We start from the raw sequence: 12,336 nt of genomic DNA, 5'->3' as shown, positions 1-12,336 counted from the left end.
TCATAATCTCCGTAAGGTGGTTTCCCTCCTCTAAAACAATCACTCGTTTCTTTTGCAGGTTACGCTGGTGAGCCCCACGGAGAGCAAAGGAAGTGGGAGCACCAGTCCTTCCTCTAAACCTCAGACTCCAGAGGAGCCCAAGAGACCCGATAGCCTCCTGGGAAAGTTTGACCGCCGAGAACACCTGAAAAAGGCCAACACTTTACCGAGCTCTGTCACTGGTAAGAGCCTGCATGTGCAACAGTAAAGCCGATATTTTGCTATCGAATAGTCTTAGGTTTTGTTCAGACTGCAAATCCGATTCGTTTCTCAAATGAGTTTTAGGACAGACTGTCCGCACTGTTACTTGCAAGTGAGCGGATCTGATTTAGTGTGCTGACAAGCTCTCAATATATTTTGGCTTCTGTCTGTGGACTGTTGTTGTTGTCGTTGTCTTCCATAGGGCCAAAATTTGCACTTTCTGATAGCACTGTGCTCATGACACGAGATGAGACGTATCTGTAGAAATCCAATTGGGATCACATTTGAAACCGCCTCCAAATGGGGTCTGCATCTAGTTTGCAAAAATCTTATTTCATGTGTTATTTTTGCAGTCTAGACTTTCAAAAATCAATCTGGATATGACAAAAAACGTATTTGGGCTGGCTGTCTGAACAAGGCTTTAAATAAGTGATTAATAATTTCACTCGTTTGTCAAGCAAAGATCCCAAGTACATGTGTGGGGATGATTGTGTTATGAAAATAGTTTAATTTGATGACATCACATTGGGCTCTCAGAAACTGTGATGGATGTTTTCTACACTGAATAAATAGAAAATATAATTAGAAGATGAATTGGAAATAAAAGCTCTGATTCTAAGTTCATTTTTCTGAAAGTGAACCTCAACAGCCAGGTCATTTATAAAACATTGCGTGGATTCATACTAAAAGTGTAAGTGTGCAGAAAAGCAAAAAAATCGGCGCACAGGCACACTTGCACGTAATATTCCTTTTATAAATCACAATCCACAATCCAGCTTCATATCTTGCCTCCTTCACGCATTCAACCATAAATGGTCAATGGAAAGGACATTACGAAGGTTGACGCATATAAAATTAGCCATGTGACTCAGTGGTTCCTTTGTGAATTGTGTCAACAACGGAGAGGAAAACAAGGAAATAAAAGTTTTTTGACACATAAATCGAGGTGTTCGTGGACGAGGAGGAGGACATGAAGCCGATATTGTTCGGTGGCCACAGCAGTGGAGTCGCAGACAAAAGAAATTGCAGAGAGTGGCAACGTGTTGCTGCTGCTGCAGTAATAGAAGTTCCACCGCCGTGTCCGACTGACAGCGGTCGGGTTCAGGTCTGGACTGCAGGCAGGCCAGTTTAGCACCCGGATTCTTGTACTATGGAGCTATGATGTTATAATACATGCAGAATAAAGTTTGACATTGTTTTGCTGAAAGAGGCAAAACCTTCCCTGAAAGAGACGTTGTCTGAATGGCAGCAAATGTTGCTCCAAAACCTGAATATATCATTCAGCATTAATGGTTCCTTCCAGATGTACAAGCTACCCATGCCGTGTGCACTAATGCATCCCCATACCATCATGGTTGCTGCTTGTGAACTGTGCGCTGATAACAAGCTGGATGGTCCCTCACTTCTTTAGCCTGGAGGATGCAGCGTCCATGATTTCCAAAAATAATCTTAGATTTTAATTTATATGACCACAGGACAGTTTTCCACTTCACCTCAGTCCTTCTTCAATGAGCTCGGGCTCTGAGAAGGCGGTGGGGTTTCTGAATCCTGTTTGTATAGGCTGTGGTTTCTGCTTTGCCTGGTAAAGTTTTAACCAGTATTTGTGGATGCAACGGCAAACTCTATTCACAGGCAATGTTTTTCAGAGGCGTTTCTGAGCCCAGACTCTGATTGCCACCACAGAAATGTGTCTGTTTCTACTGCAGTGCTGCCTGAGGGCCCGAAGATCACGGCCATTCAATATTGGTTTTCGGCTTTGTCCTTTGCGTAGAGATTTCTCCAGATTCTCTAAACCTTTTTATTATACTATGTACCATAGATGATGAAGTCCCCAAATTCTTTGCCATTTTGGTTTGATATGTTGTCTTTGGTCTATTTTCAATAATTACGGGTTTACATGATGAGCAAATCATAGCATTCTGTATTTAATTACATTTTACAAAGCGTATCGAGTTTTTCGGAAACAGGATTGTAAATGGACAGTATGAGAAAATATAAAAAAAAATCAGACACTTTGTTCAGCAGTTCTTTAGCCAAACGCTATTTGATGTTATCTTGGATTTGTACAAAGGATGATGATCAGTTTGCCATGTTAGCGGTGTGAAAAGGACTCGGTATATTCAGGCTTAGTATCGGGTATAATTTCCTGAATCTGCTACGTCCCAGCATCATCTTGCATTTCATCAGCTGTAGTCAGTCCAGCCCTCTGCTCTGCGCTCTGGGGAAACGTGATGGTGAGACAGCACACATGAAATATTGAGCAGAAATAGATTTGAGATGTAGATTTATTTCCATAAAAAAAAAATTGCTTATAGAATAGTTATGGCTCAGTAGCACACATAAACACTGCTGGTTTGAGTGTAAATGATACAGTGGACATAACATATTATATAAGGGGAAATTAAATGTGAGAGGGATCATTATACGTATAATGATGTGTCTCACGTTTGATCTCTACAATCTTGTTTCAATTTATCACCTCACCTGCCCCAGATGTGCAACTCATTTGTATCCTTCATTTCTTGTTTCAGTTGAGATTGCAGACTCCACACCGTCGCCACCTGCTGTCAAAGAGGTGTCAAAGCGCTTCCCCTCCACTGACTCTCCACAGGTGTCCACGGAGCCGGCCTGGCTGGCCCTGGCCAAACGAAAGGCCAAAGCCTGGAGTGACTGTCCGCAGATCATCAAATAACACCCCACCTCGGCTTCACAAGGGGCTTCGGCCTGCGTTGCGACTGCACACTGCCCACGGACTCTGAAGCACCTGGAGAGTCCCCATCATCTGACCCCGCCCTGACAAAACTCCACATCTCATCTCTCACCACGAGAACTTGTCCCGACTGTGAAACAAGTAAAGCCCTCTGTCACTTCGTAACCCTCCACAAACTGGCTGCTACTATTATCCTGTTAAAGTGCGCTTCACATTCAAATATTCCAAAAACAATCGCACATATATGTAAACAACTGATGCGAGCATGCACATACTGTACTCGAAGTATATGTCCCCTAAAAAGGCCGAGTCCTCAGCAGCCAATCACAACCATAGCTGGCCACTGCAAGAGCCAACCCTCCTTTTTTTGTTATTTTATAGCCATCTGTGTCACCATGGTTGTAAATAAATCATTTCTGTATTATAGAGGTGAAGCTTTGACGTGTGACAGTGTTTAATCATCAGAGGGTAACTGTCTGAATCGTGTTTTAAGGGCTACCAGTAAAAATAATAACTCAGCATGACCCTGCTGAATCTGCTTCTGGACAGCTGATGGAAACATTACAGGCATCTTCTCTGCCCTCCATCGTATTATTCATGTGAAGCAGCAGATTTACCTACACTGAAACAATACTGTATCTTTTCTCTGAGCCTTGTTTGTCATGTACAAAACACGCCTTTTTCTTTTTGTTCTTTTTTTTTTTTTAAACTCATACTGGAAACCTTAGCGTAACAACTCTCACTGTGTCCGTGCTGACTGTGATAGCTGTCCAAGAAGCTATTGTACAATTTTGCCATTATAAAGTAACAGAATCCGTCATCGTCACACACGGTGGGTGCACCTAAACACAGCACTGAAGACCACAAGTGTTACCGGGCATTTACAGTGAGCTGCACGTCCTCCTTACAGCTGTGTGATGACGTCGTTTGGATTTTTTTCTCGCTTTGCTTACGGAGACAGACACAACACCTGTTCGCTGTAACCTACGACTCTTGTAGCTGTCCTCTTGTAACACACCTGTTTGTAGGCTTATGCCATCACTTCCTCTTAAATGTGATACAATCTTACATAATGTAAGCATTTCCTCTATGGAAAAAAAAAAAAAAAAAAAAAGAAATTCTTATTTCCTGCCACTCACTTAATGATCTATCTGTATGTATGGAAGTATGTACTGTATGGACGTCGAAGGCAGAGCTTCGGTCGGAAAGAGGCCCCCTGCGGCTGAGTCACTTTGTCATCTCGTTTCTAACTTTGGTCGTGCACAATAGTGTAGTGTACGCAGTGTTATATGTAACAAAAAAATGTTTGGTATTATTTGCACTTTTTTGTCCCACTTAGAGATATTCATGAGAAAATTCTTAAAGAGAAAATGTTATGAATAATGTAAATTAAATACTGATGTCTGAACCACAGGAACTCATTATTTCCCTGTTCTACATCTTAAACCCTGATCTTTAATTAAGATCCTGCTTCCCAACGCACCCTCACTGCTCTGATACAGAAACTGTTTATCATTAAATACTTCTACTTTTCCTCTTCGATGTTCAGCCTCAAACAATACACGGAGTCATTACGACACCCGACAATCAGAGAACGTTCCCACACCACCGGGGATGAAAACAGCTCCCCAGGTAGGACGTGCGACGCCAACATGTGTCCGTCCTGTCCATCCAGGATCCAGACCGTGCCGTCCGTGGAGGCCAGGCCCACCAGAGTCCCCCCCCGTCCCACAACCGAGCCATCAAACACAAACGGAGAGGAGTACACTTTGCCTGTGGTCTGAAAGGTCCAAACTAAAGAGCCGTCTGCGCAGTTCAAACAGTACAGGCAACCATCATGTGATCCACACAGAAGCTTCTGCTGGTCTGGCGTTACGCATGGAGACGAGAAGACCGGTCCTTTTGTTAGAAACTGCCACAGCTGCAGAGAAACACAAGAGTCACACACTGAAGTAAGACAGTATCTCACAACAGACACTACATTTGCATAAGTCATAAGTCTGAAGGTTTCAGTCCTGGTTGGTCAGCCAACGTCCATGTTTACCGTGTGGTTTCATACTACGGGGTGCAAAATTTTATGGGCAGAAAACACATCTTTAGGAAGTACTTTGTCAGAAATACAACAGTCGGAAATGATGTCAGCAGTGACTAAACACAGGTCTGATACGGCTGCAGGAGAGATGGATCAGAAACAGTAAAGCTGTTGTCAATGAGACCCTCATCAATGGGAATGATGGACTCCACCACCAACAATAAAAAATATAAACAGTTACAATTTATCAAAATCTGTGCTCCTAAATTTGGCCTTAAAATCTCTGATGAAACCATATGTATGAAATTAGGCACAATATCACGCAGTGGGTCTATCAGGGCATCAAAACAAGCTATAGCCTCATCGCTGATTTAATCATTGCAAATTTTTTTTTAAAAAAAAAAAACGCTGTCAAACTGCAAGTAATTCTCATCTTTATTACTGTAAATAGATACCGTGTTTAAAGTATATCCTGAGTTTCTACAAGGCAAAATAATTCGTGACTGTACTTCACTGCATCACTTTACTTTGACTGATATCTATCAGCCACAGACTTTACAGAGTATTTAAAATGTATTCTGTTTTTTGACACTTTATTGTGCTGTAGTTTTGTAACGTAAACTAATAAGGCTGCCATCTTCCCATCAATCTACACTCAATAACCCAAAAATGAAGTAAAACTGAGTTTACAAATGTTCAAACTCAAAACATCAACCTTTGGCAGATCAAGGTTTGCACGCTGAAACTGTAGAATAATGTAACATAGAGTCTGAGCTCTGCTACTCACCAGATTCCCCGAGGTGCTGAAGCAGCAGATGTTTCCATCCACAGAGCCGATCACAACGTGACTCGAAGAGCAGTTTGGTGAGGAGAAGAAAGGGATGTCTCTACAGTGAGACCACAAGACGCCTCCACTGTCCTGGAAAAGGCAAACGCTTGTAAGACACACTTAGACACACAATTTACTTCCTAACATGTTGCTTTTTACCACATTAGTAGCAATCGTCTGATGTCATTAATTATATTGACATTAATCATCTATCAAAGCTGTCAAAATGTTTTATTTTAGTCGATTTTTACCCCTGCTGGCAGCACTTAAATGATTTCAACAGCAGTGATTGACCTCTCTAGTAAAATGTCCTTCACTCACAAGGTTGAGACAGAGCAGGCGTCCTCCCAGCGTCGCCACGTACAGCTGTCGGAGGGACGGGTGGAGGTATGGAGAAGAAAACACAGCTCCTCCACCACAATGACGCTTCCAAACACAGTTCTGAACCTGAAAAATACAAACCAACATCCACGTTATGACAATCATATAATCTACTGACTACCTGAAGAATATATGAAGCCATTTAGTGCTTCTGTCTCGGAAGGAACCGAAGTGTTTGATTTGAGGAGCCTTCAGCACTGAAAGGACTCCTCACCAAGACCAGGAATCAATCCAGTCCTCACATTTTTACACAGGCTTCCTACTTGTCAAAGAATGAACTTTAAAATACTTCTCGATGATTATAGAGCAGTGAGTGTTTCAGGATCAAAATATTTGGTCAAAATGTTTGATCTGCTGCTCCATTACTGAGACAACGTAATGGGAGTCCCCAAAGCTGAACATGGAAAGGCAGCTTGTAGTTTTTATGCACCACATGTCTACAAAAATTGTAAATCAGACAGCAGCATTAAACTTTTCTGTTTTATGTCCCAACTTGGGACTATTAATTCATAACTTTTCAAATCCTATATAAATGGGTCTTTATACTGTCTTTTCTATTGGGTTTCTTGTCTTAATGCTGTTCTAAAAATGCTGTTCTAAAAAATGTACTAAAATGGATAATTCAATATATAAAAGTTCTTGATTCAGGGTCCTTGTTACATGTGGTGAGTCAAAGAATTCCCATAGGTGCAGCTGCTGAGAATCTACTTTACATACAACCACTGTCACCAATGGTCCATGAGTTTTCTAAATCATTACAGCTGTCGTATCTCCTCACATCGATTACACTCACATGTGGGTTCAGGGCGTACATGTGCCCATCGTGTGAGCCCACTATCACCAGACCGGCGAGAGGATCTACAGCAGGGCAGCTCTTCACAGCGTCTCCGGTCTCAAACACCCACCGCGTCTTTCCAGAATCGGCGCACAAGAAATACACGTAGCCGTTGTAACAACCTGACAAAGAAAACCCCAGAATCATCCAGAAGAGTGAAAACAAACAGGAAAAGGAGATGCTATGGTTAAGATGTTCAGAGATCTGATACTGACCTATAACAACCAGGGTGCCGCACTGAGACACGGCAGCCGAGGCCTCGATTCTGCCCCCGAGGACTCGCTCCCACAGAAGGCTCCCGGTGGACAGGTCCAACGCCTGGATCCTGTGGGAGTGGGAGCCGATGATCACTGTTGTTTTGGCCACATCTGACCTCTCATTGGTCCTGTCCTGCACGAGAAGCACCGGGGAGGCGTCCACGCATCTGCCTGTGTCGGAGGACCAGCTCAGACTGAGGCCCAGATCAACAACATCTCTACTAGAATCCTTTTCTCCGGGTTTATCTGCCTGCAGGTTGTTGATAGTCTCTGTATTTCTGATGTGCATTTCTATCACCTGACCCGCTCGTCTTATAACTTTAACCACTTGTTTCTCCACCTGCAGTCTCTGGGCTGCCGCAGAGTCTCCGCGCTGTCTCTTCGCTACGCCCACGGAGGGAGAATCCGTGTGCCGTTTTTGGGCCTCGGACTGCCACGAGGGGCTGCTCTCCAGCGGCAGCATCGTTGTTACCCTGGCAACATGGCGCAGTACGTCAGAGAAGGTCCCGTCAAGGATAACCTCCAAAAGCTCCGGTGAGGTCACTCCGACAGCGGTGAGGATGTCTTCACAGAGACGCAGCGCCTTCAGAGAATCTCCTCCACTGAACAGGAAGTTGGATTCCTCGTCAATGGTCGCATCTCCAGCGAGACCTAAAGTATCCTGTTGAAAGGTGGTTGGAAAAATATCGAGTTTGAACAGACAAAGACAACATTATATAAAGGTTGAGTTGCGTCAAATACCTGCCACAAAGCCTGAAGAGTTTCCTTTAGATTTCTGGAATCTCCCCGTGAAGACTCGAAACACTGTTTCTGTCTGTCATATATTTTCATAAGTGCCTTCATGTCGACTTTGCCTGCAGAAAAGCAAACATTAGACGAGTGAGTGGCTGAAATAGTGTGTGAATGAGCGCGACTTGTGTATCTAATGCTCACCATGAGGAGTCAGGCTCAAGGCCGAGACGAGCACCAGCGTGTCGGGGACGCTGTGAGCAGGCAGCAGCAGAGACAGCTGCCTCAGCATGAGCCTCTTCAGATCTCCGTCTGCACCGCCCGTCTCCTCCAGGTGCCGTTTAACAGAAGACGGTGGGTTCTCCTGATGCTCGGCGTCAGCAGATGGGGTTTGTTCTACATGCTGCTGTACAGATGAGGAGGTAGAAGCTGCCTTCTGGTCTCCAGATGCGGATGCCACGACGAAGGCGAGAAGTCGAAAACCTTCGTGCAGACCCACAGCGCAGGCCTCCACCTGAGGGAGACTCAGCAGGAGCTGGAGGAGGGGAAACACAGTCGGTTCATCAATAAAGTATTCCAGATGACGGCCCACGATCCTTTGCTGCTGTTGCTGTTTGAGATACCTTCTTCTTAAAAGATATGTTGCCAAAAACCTTCGGTCCTATTAGCCCCCATTCTTATAATAGAATATTAAACCAGTTCAGTTTGCAGTGTTAACTCTAACCTAAACAAAATTAGGATGATTGCAGTTAAGAAAAAAGTAGAGACTGAAAAGTTTCATAAAAAATTATTGGCTGAAATATAACCCCCATGACTAAAGTAAGGTAAAGGGCACCACCAGTTGACTGCTTAAATATGTATCTATTGCATCTGTACATTTCACTCCTTTTCTTTTATTTCATTTCAGTTATTTATGTTTTTAATTGTCTTGCGTCTGTGCATCAGTGACAATATACAAATCTATTTAAAAACCTAAACGGTATTATTGCTAAAGTGATGGCCATTTTCATATCTTAAAGGTGCACTATAAAATTCATATTTTCAAATAACAATGACTTAAATGACTATTTGTAGTTAGAAAAGTGTTTTGAACAAAAAATGACCACCGAGCTCTGCAGTTCCTCTCAGCTCTGAGGAGCATTTGAGCCTCTTACAGCTCATCGTTTCGGTTTTACAGCCCTCAGCTTCAATGTTTTGGTTCAGCCTCAGCAGCAGGCAACTGTTTTCAATGAAAACGCATTCATAACCCCCATCATGCTACCTGCATGTGTCAGCTCAACATACTTTGCTCTCATTAGTTGGTGGTGACCAAAAACAGCTCAAAGGGGAGTCGAACCGCAGAATTTCGTTTGAAGATCACACATCACGGAGAAACATCTGCAAGGCTCGACACATTACTTGAACTCAGGGTTGTTGAGATTATACTATTTTTCAAATTTCCTGAAAATGTTCATTCATTTAATGAGAAGGAGGGTTTTCACCTGACAACAGCAACACTTGCAGTGTGTGTTACATCAGTACTGTGTTCACTGTGTTATTGATGTGTGTTTTCAGGTGCATTTTGCAGTATGGATTTATGGGTCCTACATGAGGCTGCATTATTTAGTTTATAGAACACTGAAAATAAATTATATTTATACTGTTTTTTTATGTCTGTTTTTTTGTCAAGATGTAAACATAAAAACTTCTTACCTGCTGCAAGCCGTCCAGGTTCACCCGTTTTCCGTTGCGTTTGATGATCCTGTCTCTCCGCCCCTGGTAGTACAGCTCCGCCTCTTTAACATTCACCCAGTCTCCAGTCGCTCTCATCGTCCCGGGGACGAAGTCGTCCTCGTCGTTCAGGAGACACACTCTGTCCTTTCCACCTGCACCAAACATTGTACGGATCTGTTTGGATTTTGCTCAGCTCCGTGTGATTGATTTGTTGTGTACCGTTTGAAATCTTTCCCACCTATGAACACCTGTCCTTCACCCTCTGTGATGACGCAGCCATGTTCGTCTCTGACTTCCACCACTGTGCCCATCAGAGGGGTCCCGAGAGGCACAGAGGACGCAGTGCTGCAACGTCTGTCGTGTTAAGTAACTGCAGCTAATTCAAAATCAACAAGCAAAAGTCATGGACATCTTTAAACATGAAACACTCACTGGTTGCTGGACAGCAGCAGAGACTCTGGTATCTTGTAGCAGCAGGCCCAGCAGGACACCTCAGTGATACCGTAGATGTTGTAGATGTGGGTTTTATTGTCCTCGTGTCTCCAGCTCGTCAGCAGAGCCGGAGACGGGCAGGCTTCTCCACCCAGAGCCAACACCCGCAGAGAGGAGCCGGCCGACAGCACGTCCCGCTTTAGGATACGATGGCCAAAGCGCAGCAGCAGAGTGGGAGTGACCTGTGGAAATATGAAAAATAACCCATCGCACAAACAGACAAACCTCTCAGACAAAACACAGACTGTGATGGGTCGTCACCTGCCTGTAGGACAGTCGTCCTGTGATCTTTGAACAACAGTTGAGCCAGGCGGTTGGGCATCTTCTTGATCACAGTGGGGACGATGAGGAGCCGAGCCCCGGATGATAAGGCCAGAAAAATGTCCACCGCAGAGGGGTCAAAGGTCAAAGGTGAAGCGAGGAAAACCACATCATCAGCACTCATCTGAAAGAGAGATCTGAGCCGGGAAAGATGCCGTTTTATGAAACACATATCAAAAGACTGCTGTTCTAGCGCAAACAAAGACAAGAATGTGTCCTCACTGACCTCAGATGAAGTACGTTGGGGATTATACACTTGTGTGGCACCCTCACAGTCTTTGGAAGGCCTGTTGTTCCAGATGTGTGTAGCACATACGCCAAGCCTCTGTTCCCAGACTCCTTTTCCAACACAGCTGCTTCACGGAGATGGACTCCATCTGCCGTGGGATCTCTGGCTCCTTCTGTTCCTCGTCGGTGCTCAGCGACTGGCAGCGGCTCGATTCGCAGCAGAGTCAAGTTGAACTCGGATAACTCCAGCCAAACCTCCACAGTTACATGTTCGATGAGAGCTGTCTGGAATTGCTTTATGGGATGGAAAAAGAAAATCAATGTAAATATTCACGGAGAGCATGAACAAAGCAGGACTCCTTTAACAAATTACAAAGTTGTTTTAATACTAACAAACCCACAGCAAAGTCAGCTGTAGGATATACTGAATATATTTTTTATATAATACACATAATTCTGCTTTTGTACATACATAAATTCAGTAAAATGGGTGCAAATATGGAAATAACAAATACCTACTTTTACCATTTTATCATGTTATCCCACATAAAAACTTGCCACTGAAAATATTTTCAGAATCAAGGCATAATGTTCTGACAATGTTATAAAAACTATCCAACCGAATTTAATCTAATCGAACACAAACCATTTGGAATGTTTCTGATAAAACATTTTAAAAAAAAACCTCAACCTGCAGGAGGTCAGTCTTGACAGCACAAAACTTGAGGCCACACTGGTTCATGACTCTGGCGGAGAGAAGTCCAGGAGCCTCCGGGTCCAGAGGCACATAAGCAGCAGCGGACTGCAGGATCCTGGAAAACAGTCATTCATGATGTAAAATGTACTTTTTTTTAAATCCATACTTTCAAATTTGTCAAACCTTCATTGTATTTGTGAAAATGCACCAGTGGGACTTTATAAGTGCTTTTTCATACATCTACACCACATTAGACGTGATCAGACTTTATTTACACAGGTCAGATCTGGACTAGATTATCAGAGACTCAAGATTATTTCAAATTTGATTTGTGAAACCTTTACTCTGTTTGTGAAAATGCAAAGAAAGGGACATTTCACAGCTTTTTTTTTTTTTCCCTACATCTTCACCACGTCAGACCTGATCCAGATCTATAAAAAAAACCAAACCCCACTTGGTTTAAACGGGTCAGGCGGGGTCAGATTCAGGGTGTTTACGAGGACAGTGAACTCACCCCAGAATCCAGACAGGTACGAGCAAATCAGCGCTGCAATACAGCCCGATAAGACCGCTGCTGGGAGAACAGTTCTTCCGCAAAACACGAGCGAGTTCACCGGCAAGTTTCACCAGTTCACTGTACATCAGAGACACCGGGCTGCCGGACCCCGACCCGCCGTCGTACGTCACGGCCGCTCTGTCAGGGTGCAGAGAGGCAGCGGCGGACACGAGCTCCTGCAGCGCCCGGGCAGCCATACCGATGAGCCGTTCACTGACCGCCTGCTCGTTCTCCGCCGGTGCAAAGTCTGGACAAAAACATGCAGGACATATTGTAATTCAATTCTGTCTGAATCAGGCAGAAGTGAGTTTTGTTT

General features: G+C 43.9%; 2 protein-coding genes across 3 annotated transcripts in view; one reads left to right on the top strand and one right to left on the bottom strand.

Annotated features, from left to right (window-relative positions):
• The window catches only part of cracd (capping protein inhibiting regulator of actin dynamics), a 23,098-nt gene extending 18,740 nt beyond the window's left edge, over positions 1-4,358 (top strand). For both annotated transcript variants that reach the window (XM_069699227.1, XM_069699226.1), the window contains 2 exons: positions 59-221; positions 2,772-4,358. In XM_069699227.1, coding sequence (XP_069555328.1) covers positions 59-221; positions 2,772-2,932 — 324 coding nt within the window. In that variant the 3' untranslated portion in view covers positions 2,933-4,358. The remainder of the gene's footprint in view (positions 1-58; positions 222-2,771) is intronic.
• On the bottom strand, positions 3,628-12,336 carry aasdh (aminoadipate-semialdehyde dehydrogenase). The gene is made up of 14 exons (XM_069699228.1): positions 11,979-12,336; positions 11,459-11,579; positions 10,766-11,061; positions 10,484-10,676; positions 10,159-10,400; positions 9,965-10,071; positions 9,706-9,878; positions 8,218-8,548; positions 8,026-8,138; positions 7,243-7,945; positions 6,986-7,149; positions 6,133-6,258; positions 5,770-5,901; positions 3,628-4,871 (listed from the first exon to the last, which is right to left on the bottom strand). Exons 1-14 carry the CDS (start codon positions 12,215-12,217, stop codon positions 4,476-4,478), a joined length of 3,336 nt encoding a protein of 1,111 aa, XP_069555329.1. The 5' UTR covers positions 12,218-12,336; the 3' UTR covers positions 3,628-4,475.

The sequence above is a fragment of the Brachyistius frenatus genome, unplaced genomic scaffold (assembly GCF_029030835.1).
Source record: "Brachyistius frenatus isolate BFR_SWC_R1_liver_20210118 unplaced genomic scaffold, ASM2903083v1 Contig_29, whole genome shotgun sequence".
Lineage (NCBI taxonomy): Eukaryota > Metazoa > Chordata > Actinopteri > Embiotocidae > Brachyistius > Brachyistius frenatus.
This window is presented reverse-complemented; position numbering and strand designations above follow the sequence as displayed.